Genomic DNA, 14,857 nt, shown 5'->3' with positions numbered 1-14,857 from the left:
AGAAAATAGTAAATACAAAACCAAGCGCGGTAGGCAGAGAAATGTAATGAAGTTCAGGTCGCCAGTAATGGAACAATGACTGCGTCATTTTCCAAAAACAAAATCACATATATTACATAAACTGCTGACTGGTATATCTCTCTGATAATGTAGAACCCATCTTGTTTCTTAGATGTTCTAGCTGACCCTAAAAATAAAATCTGATAATGTAGAACTTATCTTGTTTCTTAGATGTTCTAGCTGACCCTAAAAACAAAATCTGATAATGTAGAACTTATCTTGTTTCTTAGATGTTCTAGCTGACCCTAAAAACAAAATCACATATATTACATAAACTGTTGACTGGTATATCTCTCTGATAATGTAGAACCCATCTTGTTTCTTAGATGTTCTAGCTGACCCTAAAAACAAAATCACATATATTACATAAACTGTTGACAGGTATATCTCTCTGATAATGTAGAACCCATTTTGTTTCTTAGATGTTCTAGCTGACCCTAAAAACAAAATCACATATATTACATAAACTGTTGACTGGTATATCTCTCTGATAATGTAGAACCCATCTTGTTTCTTAGATGTTCTAGCTGACCCTAAAAACAAAATCACATATATTACATAAACTGTTGACAGGTATATCTCTCTGATAATGTAGAACCCATTTTGTTTCTTAGATGTTCTAGCTGACCCTAAAAACAAAATCACATATATTACATAAACTGTTGACTGGTATATCTCTCTGATAATGAAAAACCCATCTTGTTTCTTAGATGTTCTAGCTGACCCTAAAAACAAAATCACATATATTACATAAACTGTTGACAGGTATATCTCTCTGATAATGTAGAACCCATCTTGTTTCTTAGATGTTCTAGCTGACCCTAAAAACAAAATCACATATATTACATAAACTGTTGACAGGTATATCTCTCTGATAATGTAGAACCCATTTTGTTTCTTAGATGTTCTAGCTGACCCTAAAAACAAAATCACATATATTACATAAACTGTTGACAGGTATATCTCTCTGATAATGTAGAACCCATCTTGTTTCTTAGATGTTCTAGCTGACCCTAAAAACAAAATCACATATATTACATAAACTGTTGACTGGTATATCTCTCTCATAATGTAGAACCCATCTTGTTTCTTAGATGTTCTAGCTTACCCTTAAAACAAAATCACATATATTTCAAAAGCTGTAATATTAATCTATATTATATTATCATACCATAACTGTACAATACTAGTACTTGATAAACAATATTTTATCTGTATAAATTTAGACCTGAATTTACCAAACTCTGATAGTTTTAATGAAATCAAATCAAGAGTAAAAGAGGATAGGGATCTTTTTTATCAGTGGGATCTGTTCTATGAATGTGCACACAAAACTAAACTAGATGATTTAAGGGGGCTCGCGGGTCTAAATCATTATTCAATATAGGATTTCTCAATATTTTACTATAAATGAACTTTATCTTATACCTAATAGAAAAATAAAATAAAATAATGGGGTCACCGTTCATTTACGCTCACAATCTGCCTTCGAAAGAAGCATACATTTTTGTTAATGTCCCTTTTTTCTGTTGAACTAATAGCAGAAATAGTGGTAATATCGAAATAAAAAAATAACTAAATTACAGAAATCGCTTAAATTTTACAAATATTTAGTTTATGTACAGCTTCTTTGAAAACAACAATATAAAATATAGGTCACCGATGAGTTAAAAAAGATATTTCAATTTTAATGCCAAAAAATGGCATTTTTGCACCAAAGGGAGATAATTTGGAGCATTTGTAATGATATCTACATTTTAAAAGTCACCTGGGGCCAACACGAATTGATTTTTTGGAATGATGTTTGTACCATATGATAAAGTCACAACTACTACAGGTAATAAATAAAATTTGTAATGAAAAATAAATGTTTAATTTTTTTCTGAAAATCTTATACCCGCGAGCCTCCTTAAAGAGCCTGTGTTGCTCACCTTGCTCTAGGTGCATATTCAACAAAGGACACTTTTACTCAACACAAAAGAGGATAAAGAGTAACAGTCTACTAAACTATATCAGTAAAATTTGAATTGTTAGTAGATCTTGACTTGCTGATAATTTTTGTGATTTAAAGTGCATCTTTATTGATTATAATTTTCTATCCTATATGGCATAAGACAGACAATTGTCCTTAAAGGGCAATAACTCAAATAAGGAGTCATCTAACCATTCCTCCATATTGTCTTCATTGTAGATTTAGCATAGCTAATTTTCTATCTGTCTATTAGAGTTTTAAGATATAAGGCAAACAACAACAAAAATTGGTCAAAATAATCATTGAAGAGTAATAACTCTATAATAAGGAGTCGATTGATGATTTTGACTATGCTGACAGATGTGAAGAACTTGTCTTGCTTATCATATTCACCTCTGCATTTATAGTAGTTTTCAAATTCATGGGGAGCAACCACAAAACAGGTTGTCTGATGCATGTGAAAGTTTCAGGGCAGATAGATCTTGACTTGATATACATTTTTACCCAGTCAGATTTGCTCTTAATGCTTTAGTTTCAGAGATATATACCAAACTGCATTGTATCCCCCTATGTTCTATTTTTAGCCATGGAGGCCATCTAGGTTAAAGGGAGGGATCATCAGATACATTACTTTAACTAGATACCCTAAGAATGATTAAGGCCAAGTTTGGTTCATTTTGGCCCAGTAGTTTCAGAGTAGAGGATTTTTGTAAAAGATTACAGACGCTGACAAGGACAATGGACACCAATTGATGAGAAAAGATCACTTGGCCCTTTGCGCAGGTGAGCTAAAAACGCTATCTGTTACTTTTAGCATCTGTATACAATAACCTATTTTTACCTTTAGACCGTCATTTTCTAACTGAAGTGTTTGTACACGTATATTAGCCTCCCCTGCAGCTGTTTTCTTCAGTATTTCATTCTCTGTCTGAACTCTCTCTACCACCTTCTTCAGCAAAGCTACGGTCTTCTCTAACTCTCGTGTACTCTTACCACTTTCTCCTATCTGTAAAAAAATATACAACTACTGTCAAATTAAAATCACTGTTATAGCTAGAAAATAATGATTGATTTTTAAGATTAGGACACACGTTGATTTAAATTGGTTTTTTAGCTGACTATCTGATTTTTCAACTGTATGACTAGGGAGAAAAAAAATAATAATTCACTTGGGAAGTGATATACATTTCCTACATGACTTTTTTTACATGTTGGGTTATCATCACATTATCTTCTCCTAATCTATTGGGAGCCATGAACATTTGAGAGTATAGTTTTCAAGAATACTAGTAATTCAAACTGAAGTTCAACTTTTTTTCATAAAAATCTTGTGTCAGATACGGTTTTTATCATCTTTTAATAGAACAGATTTACTAATTTTCAAAATCTACCCTATTGAAGCCATTGGATTCTCATTTGAATCATTTATCTTTTTATCTGGATGAACTGCTTCAACATTATCTCTGTAGCATTTGTATTCTCTATATTATACAATACATACCCTTCTTATCCCACTAGAGGTTATAGAATCCATTGAGCCTCCAGACCTAGATGAATTGTGACCACCAAGTTGAGCATTCTCTATTTTCAAGGCTTCCACATATTTCTGTAGGTCTTTTACTCTTCCCTGTAAGGTAAATTATGTGTTAGTAATCACAAAGGTAGATTTTACAGCTATGATATTTGAATATAATATGGAACACGAACTTGAAAATATCTATATATTTTTTTTAATTTGTTCTCTGTTTTATCATAAAAGTATAAGAGAAGTTGGATTCCAGAAATCAAACATCAAATTTTGAGAAAAAAGTTATACTGCAGTTAGTTAAAAGTTTATTAGAATTTCTGGAGAACTTCCATCCTTTCTCTTTAAGAGAGCAAATTGACTCCTATAAAGTGAGGTATTTGACAAGCAAACTTACTCTTAACCTAGGAACATCTTTTCTGAGCTGTTCATTTTCAAATTTGAATTCTATATTTTCTTCTGACAAAGCTAGCATCTGTCTCTGTAGAGACTGGTTTTTCTCAAATATCTCCTGGTACTCTCTGGCAGCCACTGTACCGGAAGAGCTAAACTCCTACAAAATATTACTTGGTGTAAAATCTGTTTTCTATCATTGTCTTATCAGATAGTCCTACCATTTTTTATGGGCTATGTTAATGTCTGTGTCATTTTGGTCTCTTGTGGACAGTTGTCTCATTGGCAATCAAACCACATTTTCTTTTTATATATAAGATCCATTTGTTGGTTTATATTTTATAAAATTGTTGGGTAAAAGAGAAAAAAGATCTTTTAATGTCCTTCAGAACTGGCTACAAGAAAGTTTTTTTTCTTTCTCAAATACATGCCATCTTTTCTGTTTTTTTAGTGCGCCAAAGTTGAAGTCTTGATCCTTTGATCTTGTTATTAAGATACAAATGTCTCATTTTAATAATTAACCTCACGCCTGTGGCAATGACACCTTTCCAAGCTAGGCTTAATCTCTGTACTTGGTTTGTATAACTCTCAGCATAGGCAGTAGCAATTCCACATGCTTTGTTTGAGTTTTCTGTATGATTCTCAAAGTTGAGGTGGTAGTTAAATATTTCTGATGTTTGACTTTACTTTTTCTGCTCTTGTAAAGGGTTTAATACCCAGAGGTAAAGTAGCAACAGCATTCTGAGCTTTGATTTGCTCCCTTTGTTTTCCTTTTCGTAAATAACAATTTTTTTTATATTATACTCACAGCTGAAGTAGTAACAGCTTTCTGAGCTATAATTTGTTCCCTATGTTCTCGTTGCTCTAACTGTTGCTGTAGATATGTGTTCTTGGTTTGTAAATCCTGGAAAGCAGCATCTTTATCCATGGCGAGCTGCCGCCTTAAATTTGATACCTGAAAAAGAGAAAAGTAAACGTCTTAATTGCTTCCACAAATTTGTATCAGGGTCAGAGCGTACAGTCTTGCATTAGAAATCTTGATACATTGATATTTTATGTGCAAAATATATTTTTGTTTATATATCACTCAAAATTAAATGTTTAAGACATCAAAAACAAAGGAAAAACTCTGTCTAACCAAAAACAAAGTCCTACCTCTTCTTGTAATTGGTAATTTTGTGTCTTCACTGCCTCTATCTGATGGTCTGGTTTTCCTGATGATACAATAGATGGACCACCAGTTGGGCCTCTTTGTAAGTTAGTTAATTTTCTTTGTAACGTCTCTTTCTCTCTCTCTGCCCTGAAATTGAATGTGTTTAATGAATGTTCAGCATTATAAAAATAGAAAATGGTTACTTATGATATAAAATTTATTGAGAACCAAAAACATGAGATAGTGTGTTGGAGATAATATCAAACATGAGAATATATGCTTGCTTGTAGAAGCTTACAGGAGAGAAAAAAAAACATTCCAAATTTGTCTACATCAGATTCAAGGACAAAATTTCTCAATCCAAAATATTTTTTAAAAGCTACATGTACAGACCTTATCAATAGTAACTCTTGTTTTGCTGTCCAATCATATTCAATATTCTGTACAAACAGAATCTGTCAAAACAAACAAATGAGCAAGACAATTGTTAACATACCTATCAAATTGATCCTTGAATACTTTATTTGCCTTTAGAATTCTCTCGTTCTCTTCTTCTTTGTCTTTCAATCTAAGTTTCATTTTCTCCACTGTTTTCTGCCATTTTTTACTCTCCTCCCATTTAATCATTTCATCAGTCTGAAATTGAACAATTCTATGTTTAAATATTGTTATATTGCATAACTTGATTATATGAAATAAAGTAAACAATTGTTTCAGCACCTTACACTTAAAATCTTTGATATCGCCATGTGTCCAATATAGGGCAAGAACAACTTAATTGTTTCAGATTAATTAATGTGATATCTGTACTTGTTAATATTTCTAGCAAAAATGAATGTGAAATTTAACAATTATAATTCACGTTATATTACATTTTAAGTGATCCAGCTCTAACATTTGACTTTCTACATTTATTTACCTTTTCTCTCTTTGGTTGAGCAGGTTCAGGCTCTCGAGGTCTTTCGTACGGTTTCTCTGGCTGTTGTTGTTTACGTTTTAATTCATCTTCTAGTAACCTGACTCTACGTCTTAACTCCTCTGTCTCCTGTTGTCTGGCATCATCTCCTGTTTTCTGATGAAAGTACAGCACTTTATTGGTCTGTTTATATTTCTAGGTTTCTTTTAAAGTTGCACCAAATATTTTAAAAACTTTAAAGTTGTGCAAATAAAATATTACAAGTAAGAAGAAAACATTTGTTTGCATATAATTAATTTTGTACTATGAACTTATTTTGGTCTCCTATTAATGCTTCTTTCATGTTATTATATCAAAATGAGTATAAACTAAGAAACAAACCAGGATCATAAAATACTTGAGAATATTTCAGATAATACTGATTTTTTTTCATAGTAAGTATCTTTTACCTGTGTTTTCATTGTACTCATTCTGTCGACTTTCTTCTCCAGGTCATCAACTTCTCCTTCCAGTCTATGTTTATCAGATTTAAATCTCTGTAAGTTTTTCTCCTTTCGACCTGGAATTACAAAAGTATTTATGACATTATTTAGACAGGCTTTGTTAATCATCAAAATTCACTCAAAATTAGATTTTTGTTTTTGCATGTATGTTAGAAGATTTATTTCATTTTCCACAATGATCATAAGTGTAGACTTCCTACAAATACAAAACTTGTTACTTGAATTTATTGTCCCTTCTAATATATAAAATTTTATAGAAGTTATAATTGAAATATAAAGCACATTAGTGAAAATTTAATTTAGAAAAAAAAACTGGTTGGTTTACTTAAAATAAATTTGAATTATCTCCCTTTGGTTGTTTTCTCTTTATTCAATACTCTATTCTACTGGTAGTTATCATATTTTGTCCTGGATGTTACAGTGAGTTGACTGTTAGTGTTGCTCTCCACCAATTGCAACTCATTCAAAATTTTGACCAAATTGCAATTTGTTTTATTAAACCAAATTGTTCAACTGGTCAGAATATTGAACAAATTGTTCAGTCAAAATGTGAAAGTGCAAGGTGATAAAATAAAACATACTTACAATCCTATAAGACTTTAACTCCACTTTAATGATGTTGTGACAAAATTAGTTTATCAGTTTGTATAGTTATATTATAGCCATTTCCATGCTGAAGAGGAACTGTTTATTTTGAATTGCTATAAAATTGTCCAAACTAAGCTTTCATATAGTTTTTCTTTCTAAAAGTATTCTATATTTATAAGAATCAGATATCATTTTAAATAAAACATCATATATTCAGTCAAATATGTGTGTAAAGTTTTCAGGGGAGATAACCTAAAATATTATTCTTTTGAATAAAGACTTTTTGAGAGAAAAGTTATTATCTCCCCTATGGAAACTTCCTACAAACATATATTGCAATTTTACACATATTTTACTGAATATGAAATGTTTTAATTCACATAATGTCTGATTCTTATAAATATAGAATACTTTTAGAATTGCTATTAAATTGTCCAAACTAAGCTTTCATATAGTTTTTCTTTCTAAAAGTATTCTATATTTATAAGAATCAGACATTATTTTCTTTCAAAAAGTCTTTATTCAAAAGAATAATATTTTAGGTTATCTCCCCTGAAAACTTATCAATAGCATATTGTTATTTCACACATATTTTACTGAATATATGATGTTTTATTTAAAATGATATCTGATTCTTATAAATATAGAATACTTTTAGAAAGAAAAACTATATGAAAGCTTAGTTTGGACAATTTAATAGCAATTCAAAATAAACAGTTCCCCTTCAGCATGGAAATGAATATAATATAACTATACAAACTGATAAACTAATTTTGTCACAACATCATTAAAGTGGAGTAAAAGTCTTTTAGGATTGTAAGTATGTTTTATTTTACCACCTTGCACTTTCATGACTTGGCTGTGGTTTTCTACAGCAGTTGGTTCAAATTTCTGACCAGTTGATCAATTTGATTTTATAAAACAAATTGCAATTTGGTCAAAATTTTGAATGAATTGCAATTGGTGGAGAGCAACACTAACAGTCAACTCACTGTAATTACATATTTTTTAAAAAGATACAAGTATATTGTATTTCCAATATAAATTGTATTTATATGGATACTTGATTTTATGGTTTATGTAAATTTTGCATGCAGGCCTATCTTCAATAGTAAAATATTAAATATTTTAATTTGCAGTTCACTTTCAGTTTATGCAAAAAACTACTGCCCCATTTATAAAAATAAATTAGCAATTTTTACAAAATGACTATAATAACATCATTGATAACAAAAGAATGAAATGAATAGTTTGCACCGACAACTTCTAGGTTTCTTACCAATTTCCTCCCTTAGATCATCTAAATCTGTCTGTAGAGTGGATTCATTTTCTTTTCTCTTCTTCACTTCTTTCCTGAGTTTGTCCACCTGTGCTTGCAGGTCTTCTATTTGATCCTATGATATAAAATTCACAATCTAATAGATAAATCTATAGATCTATATAAATATGGATTATAAACCATCATCAACTTCATTAAATCAAAGCACTGGTGAAGCACAGTGGACATTGAAGTAGGCAATTGTTTATTACTGAAGACCACACATTGACCTCAAGATGTCTTACATTATATACTGTTGGGTTGCTTTCTCATTATTGTATAAACCCTCATATGGTTTTATCTATATATCCAAACTTGTCAGCTCCAATCTAGGATGTAGATATAAAGTACAAAATTATTGCACTGCTGATTAATAATTAAGACACAGTACGTTTCCATTTATTTACAACTATAAAAAAAAAGGTTTAATTGAAGATGACAAAATGGTTGTATGTACATCTAGAATATGGATGAAATAATAAATCTATTGTCTAATATCCTTATACTTACAACAAATTCCTTTGTATGTTTGTCTATAATTTTCTGTACATTAATCTGTTGTTCCGATTCATCTGAGGTGTGCTTCACTTGGTCCTGAGCCTGTTGAATCATATCTGCTCTCAACTCTGTCAAAGCTTTACTCAAAGACTAAAAAATATTAAAAGAATGCTTAACATGATTCTAAGGCTCTAGCATCATGTTAGAGAAGTCATAGTTTTTAAGTTTTTAAAGCAAAATGATATATGAAAATAGTGAATTATCTCCCTTTGTCAAATCTTTTCATTTATTGTTTAAAAGTATCTGTGTTATTGCTAAATCATGAAATTTTACAGTTGCATATAACTCTTTTTCTGCTCTGCTAAAGAAGTACTGGTAAAATCCATTTATTGCAGTAATATCATGGTTGATGTCAACAAGTATAAACATTTGATACAGTTATTCCTTTTATACATATATATCAAAGGTTTACTTAAGATAAAATTGTTTTTTCATGCTAATGTTGCTAGAGATGTAAAGTGCAAATGGTTAAAACCTTCTAATACCTGATGTTGTTTTTCCTTCAGAGCCAGCTGATTTTTCAGTCTGTCCACCATGTTTTTCATTGTTGTAGTAGGAGCTCTATTGTTTTGATCCTTCAATGTATCTACTTCCTGGGTCAACAGTTCAATCTCTTTCCTCATGTGTTCGACCTGTCTCTTATGATCATCTACTTCTTTGTCTTTCTTCTCTGAATGGGATTTTACTTCACCAGTTAAACTGTAAAACAAAGACAAATATATCTTACATCTTATTAATAAATCACATTTTAATCATAAATATTCATTATTCATTATTCTAGTTTCTTATTCCAGCTAAACAAAAGTAAAGGAAATTGATCTCAAATTACTGGTCTGTTGCAGTTTGTGACATAAATTTGTAATTTTAGTTTTTGATTGTCTCCTTTGGCTTGTTTTTGTTACCTCTAGGCTCTCGATACTCTAGCCTGTATCAAAACCATGTTGTTTGTTCTCTGTTGTATCATGAGACATCTATCCTTTATTTCACTGTCACTTTCTAACTCTAAGCATCCATACTAACTTATCTTTATCAGACATATATTTGTTATTTTATAGTCTATATTTACTTTAGACCATATAACCTACTAATCCTTATAAAAGCATGATATTTTGTTATTTGTTGTAGTTTAAGACATAGATTAGTTATTTCACTGTCTGTAACTAATTCTAAGTCTCCATTCTTACTACTCCTTACCAGAGGCATGTTGTTTTGTTATCTGTTGTAGTTTGAGACATAGATTAGTTATTTCATAGTCTGTATTTATTCTAGTCTGACCTTAATACCTACTAATCTTTATCATTTATCTTTATGATTGAAGACCTATTGGTGACCTTTTGCTGTTGTCTGTTCTATGGTCGGGTTGTTGTCTCTTTGACACGTTCCCCCTTTTCATTTTCAATTTTATTTATCATTAGCATGTTATATTGACATTTGTTGTAGTTTGAGACATAGATTAGTTATTTTACTGACTGTAATTAATTCTAAGTCTCTATACTTACTAATCTTTATCAGAAGCATGTTGTTTTGTTATCTGCTGTAGTTTAAGACATAGATTAGTTATTTTACTGACTGTAATTAATTCTAAGTCTCTATACTTACTAATCTTTATCAGAAGCATGTTGTTTTGTTATCTGTTGTAGTTTAAGACGTAGATTAGTTATTTTACTGACTGTAATTAATTCTAAGTCTCCATACTTACTAATCTTTATCAGAAGCATGTTGTTTTGTTATCTGTTGTAGTTTGAGACGTAGATTAGTTATTTTACTGACTGTAATTAATTCTAAGTCTCCATACTTACTAATCTTTATCAGAAGCATGTTGTTTTGTTATCTGCTGTAGTTTGAGACGTAGATTAGTTATTTTACTGTCTGTAATTAATTCTAAGTCTCTATACTTACTAATCTTTATCAGAAGCATGTTGTTTTGTTATCTGCTGTAGTTTAAGACGTAGATTAGTTATTTTACTGACTGTAGTTAATTCTAAGTCTCCATACTTACTAATCTTTATCAGAAGCATGTTGTTTTGTTATCTGTTGTAGTTTAAGACGTAGATTAGTTATTTTACTGACTGTAGTTAATTCTAAGTCTCCATACTTACTAATCTTTATCAGAAGCATGTTGTTTTGTTACCTGTTGTAGTTTGAGACGTAGATTAGTTATTTTACTGACTGTAACTAATTCTAAGTCTCCATACTTACTAGTCTTTATCTGAAGCATGTTGTTTTGTTATCTGTTGTAGTTTAAGACATAGATTAGTTATTTTACTGACTGTAATTAATTCTAAGTCTCTATACTTACTAATCTTTATCAGAAGCATGTTGTTTTGTTATCTGTTGTAGTTTAAGACGTAGATTAGTTATTTTACTGACTGTAATTAATTCTAAGTCTCTATACTTACTAATCTTTATCAGAAGCATGTTGTTTTGTTATCTGTTGTAGTTTAAGACGTAGATTAGTTATTTTACTGTCTGTAATTAATTCTAAGTCTCCATACTTACTAGTCTTTATCTGAAGCATGTTGTTTTGTTATCTGTTGTAGTTTAAGACGTAGATTAGTTATTTTACTGACTGTAGTTAATTCTAAGTCTCCATACTTACTAATCTTTATCAGAAGCATGTTGTTTTGTTATCTGTTGTAGTTTGAGACGTAGATTAGTTATTTTACTGTCTGTAATTAATTCTAAGTCTCTATACTTACTAATCTTTATCAGAAGCATGTTGTTTTGTTATCTGCTGTAGTTTGAGACGTAGATTAGTTATTTTACTGTCTGTAACTAATTCTAAGTCTCCATACTTACTAATCTTTATCAGAAGCATGTTGTTTTGTTATCTGTTGTAGTTTAAGACGTAGATTAGTTATTTTATAGTCTGTATTTAATTCTAAGTCTCCATACTTACTAATCCTTACCAGAGGCATGTTGTTTTGTTATCTGTTGTAGTTTAAGACGTAGATTAGTTATTTTACTGTCTGTAATTAATTTTAAGTCTCTATACTTACTAATCTTTATCAGAAGCATGTTGTTTTGTTATCTGTTGTAGTTTAAGACGTAGATTAGTTATTTTACTGACTGTAATTAATTCTAAGTCTCCATACTTACTAATCTTTATCAGAAGCATGTTGTTTTGTTATCTGTTGTAGTTTGAGACGTAGATTAGTTATTTTACTGACTGTAATTAATTCTAAGTCTCCATACTTACTAATCTTTATCAGAAGCATGTTGTTTTGTTATCTGTTGTAGTTTAAGACGTAGATTAGTTATTTTACTGTCTGTAATTAATTCTAAGTCTCCATACTTACTAATCTTTATCAGAAGCATGTTGTTTTGTTATCTGTTGTAGTTTGAGACGTAGATTGGTTATTTCATCGTCTTTCTGTTTAATCTTAGCACTCATGGCTGCCATGGCATTGTCCTGTTCTGCAACAGCATCTTCTAACTCATGTAAACGTCCAATCTGGAAAATTATAATCAAATTGTTACTAAAACTCATCTCACCATTAATATATTGAGCTGCAAATATTTATGATTAAGTTATGAAAGTGACTGAAATAATAGTAATTCTGATACATAATGATTAAATGATTTATTGTACTTTTCATAATTGTATCAAACAATAATGATTTTCTGTTCATTGAACATTTCAATAAGAAACAAACTTTATAAATCCTATTCTAACATGACATCCTTCAAACGCTTTGAGTAAACACCCCTGGTAAAATGTGAATATATTGTTTGGGCTGTTCCAATCGTACTCCCACGTCATATGCTTTTTTATGAATGAGCTACCCGATGTCACAGAACGTTGACGTCAGAATAATGGCATTTTACGGGAAAATACACCCTTGTGAAACCGAAAAATCATCACAACAAGGAAACGTAAGCAAACAATGCTAAAATGTGTTATATAAGTCATTTTTGTTTACATATAAGACATTTAAGTACAATTATCTTTAAATTCATCCAAACCTATCTAAATATTTTATTGTAAATAGTTTAAGCATGTCACTTATTTAGTTTGCTCCGTTCTTTTACATCAATTTAATCATGCGTTTATTTATGGGAACAGCAAATAATGCCTTCACCTAGAGTGCTTTGATCTAAAACAATTGCCATATTTGTCCTATTAGAATCCAAATAATTCATGGGGGCTTGAATATATCGTGATTTTACCACGAGTTGTTCCTTTATGCCGATATTTTACCCCTCATAATCGTTCATGGTAAAATATGTGTCTTAAAGGGCCAACCTGTGGTAAAATTACGATATATTTAAGCCCCATGAATTATTTCTTAATTTTACAATAGAAACCTACCTGTTTATTAGAAGCTGGTTGGACATGTTGTTTCTGCATCAGTTCTCTGGCAGCGTCCTTAAACTTGTTAAATGCAGCATCAGTGTTCATGTGAATCTTCTCCTGCATATTTTTCAGATCTTGTTCATGTCGTTTGTTCATTGACATCATGTCTTCACGAGCCTGGTTCAGTAATTCCTGGTACTTGGCTATTGTCTCTTCTTTCTGGTTTAATCTGGCCTATAATGTAATCAAAAATGTCAAATATGTGGAAGCAAAAGAAAATAAAAAAAAATATCTTAAAGAAAATAAGTACTGGGACAGAAAACAAAAAAATTGAAACGAGATGAATCTCATATGCTGTCTACTAAAGCTCCATGATCATTTGAATAATTGTTTTCAGCCTATGTACATTGAGGTCTATATGTTATCTGCATGTGATAAATTTACCAGTATTCTAAATAGTACACTGTATCATTTAATTTACCTGTAAGCTTGAAATAGTAGACTGTGCTATTTTGATGGAATGTTCTGTCCTGTATTCCTTTTCTTTGCCAGGTTTCTGTTGCATGGCTGAGGTAACTTTAGAGGTAGCACTGAGAATGATCTCGTCTCTATCAGCGGTAGCAGGCATTCTAAGTCGTAACTCAGCTATCAGTTTGTCTCTGGCTATAATGGTCTGCTCTGCTTGTCTCACATGTTTCTCTAATTCTTGATTTCTCTGATAAATAAAAAGAAATTAATTAAATAAGTAAAGTGAGAATATTTAAGGAAATTTATTAGTTTTGTACAAATACTAAGAAATATAAAATTTCAAATAGGCAATTAAAATTCATAAGATATGTTACAAACTTCTCTATTTCTAATTTTCTTTAGCAATAAAATTTCCTTGAATACTATAAAAGATAACTTTTCACTATTGATAAATTCTTCTTATGAATTTTCTTTACATATATTGCAAAAATAAAAGATACACTTTGTACATTTGTACCTGATTTTGTCACATTTGATTGTCATCAAAAATCTTTTTCACAGGTAAGAAATGTTTATATTCCAATGGTGTACCTGTTGACATGTGTCCATGTAGATGATTGAATTAGATTATCCAGTGTGAATATGTGAAAAATATTATAAGTCAGCTACGTTCAACAAGAATATACCTGTTGTCGATCTACACATTTAGAATATTTTAAAAATTCATTCAACATATAGAAAAATCCACAAAGTATCAGCAAACAGAAAGATAGATCCAAAACAGTATGTGTCCATAGTACATGGATGCTCCACTTGCACTATCAATTTTTATGTTCAGTGGACCGTGAAATTGGGGTAAAAAAAAATATTTGGCATCATAATTAGAAAGATTATATCATAGCAAACATGTGTACTTAGTTACAAGTTGATTGAACTTCAACTTCATCAAAAACTACCATGACCAAAAGTTTAACCTGAAATTCACTCTTTCATTTTCTATGTTCAGTGGACCGTGAAATTTGGGGTCAAAATCTAATTTGGCATTTAAATTAGAAAGATTATAATAAATATCATAGGGAACATGTGTACTAAGTTTCACATTGATT

General features: G+C 30.5%; 1 protein-coding gene across 1 annotated transcript in view; it reads right to left on the bottom strand.

Moving 5' to 3' along the window:
• Positions 1 to 14,857, bottom strand: part of LOC143048680 (centrosomal protein of 290 kDa-like) — a 62,209-nt gene that overhangs the window by 9,787 nt on the left and 37,565 nt on the right. Inside the window, exons 36-49 of the mRNA XM_076222487.1 lie at positions 13,765 to 13,998; positions 13,299 to 13,517; positions 12,286 to 12,440; positions 9,472 to 9,685; positions 8,939 to 9,076; positions 8,390 to 8,504; positions 6,469 to 6,578; positions 6,023 to 6,175; positions 5,600 to 5,739; positions 5,106 to 5,250; positions 4,759 to 4,905; positions 3,955 to 4,110; positions 3,534 to 3,659; positions 2,874 to 3,038 (exon numbers count right to left, since the gene is read on the bottom strand). Coding sequence (XP_076078602.1) covers positions 2,874 to 3,038; positions 3,534 to 3,659; positions 3,955 to 4,110; positions 4,759 to 4,905; positions 5,106 to 5,250; positions 5,600 to 5,739; positions 6,023 to 6,175; positions 6,469 to 6,578; positions 8,390 to 8,504; positions 8,939 to 9,076; positions 9,472 to 9,685; positions 12,286 to 12,440; positions 13,299 to 13,517; positions 13,765 to 13,998 — 2,217 coding nt within the window. The remainder of the gene's footprint in view (positions 1 to 2,873; positions 3,039 to 3,533; positions 3,660 to 3,954; positions 4,111 to 4,758; positions 4,906 to 5,105; positions 5,251 to 5,599; positions 5,740 to 6,022; positions 6,176 to 6,468; positions 6,579 to 8,389; positions 8,505 to 8,938; positions 9,077 to 9,471; positions 9,686 to 12,285; positions 12,441 to 13,298; positions 13,518 to 13,764; positions 13,999 to 14,857) is intronic.

The sequence above is a fragment of the Mytilus galloprovincialis genome, chromosome 10 (genome assembly GCF_965363235.1).
Source record: "Mytilus galloprovincialis chromosome 10, xbMytGall1.hap1.1, whole genome shotgun sequence".
Lineage (NCBI taxonomy): Eukaryota > Metazoa > Mollusca > Bivalvia > Mytilida > Mytilidae > Mytilus > Mytilus galloprovincialis.
The sequence above is the reverse complement of the archived record's forward strand: the minus strand, read 5'-3'. Positions and strand labels throughout refer to the sequence as shown.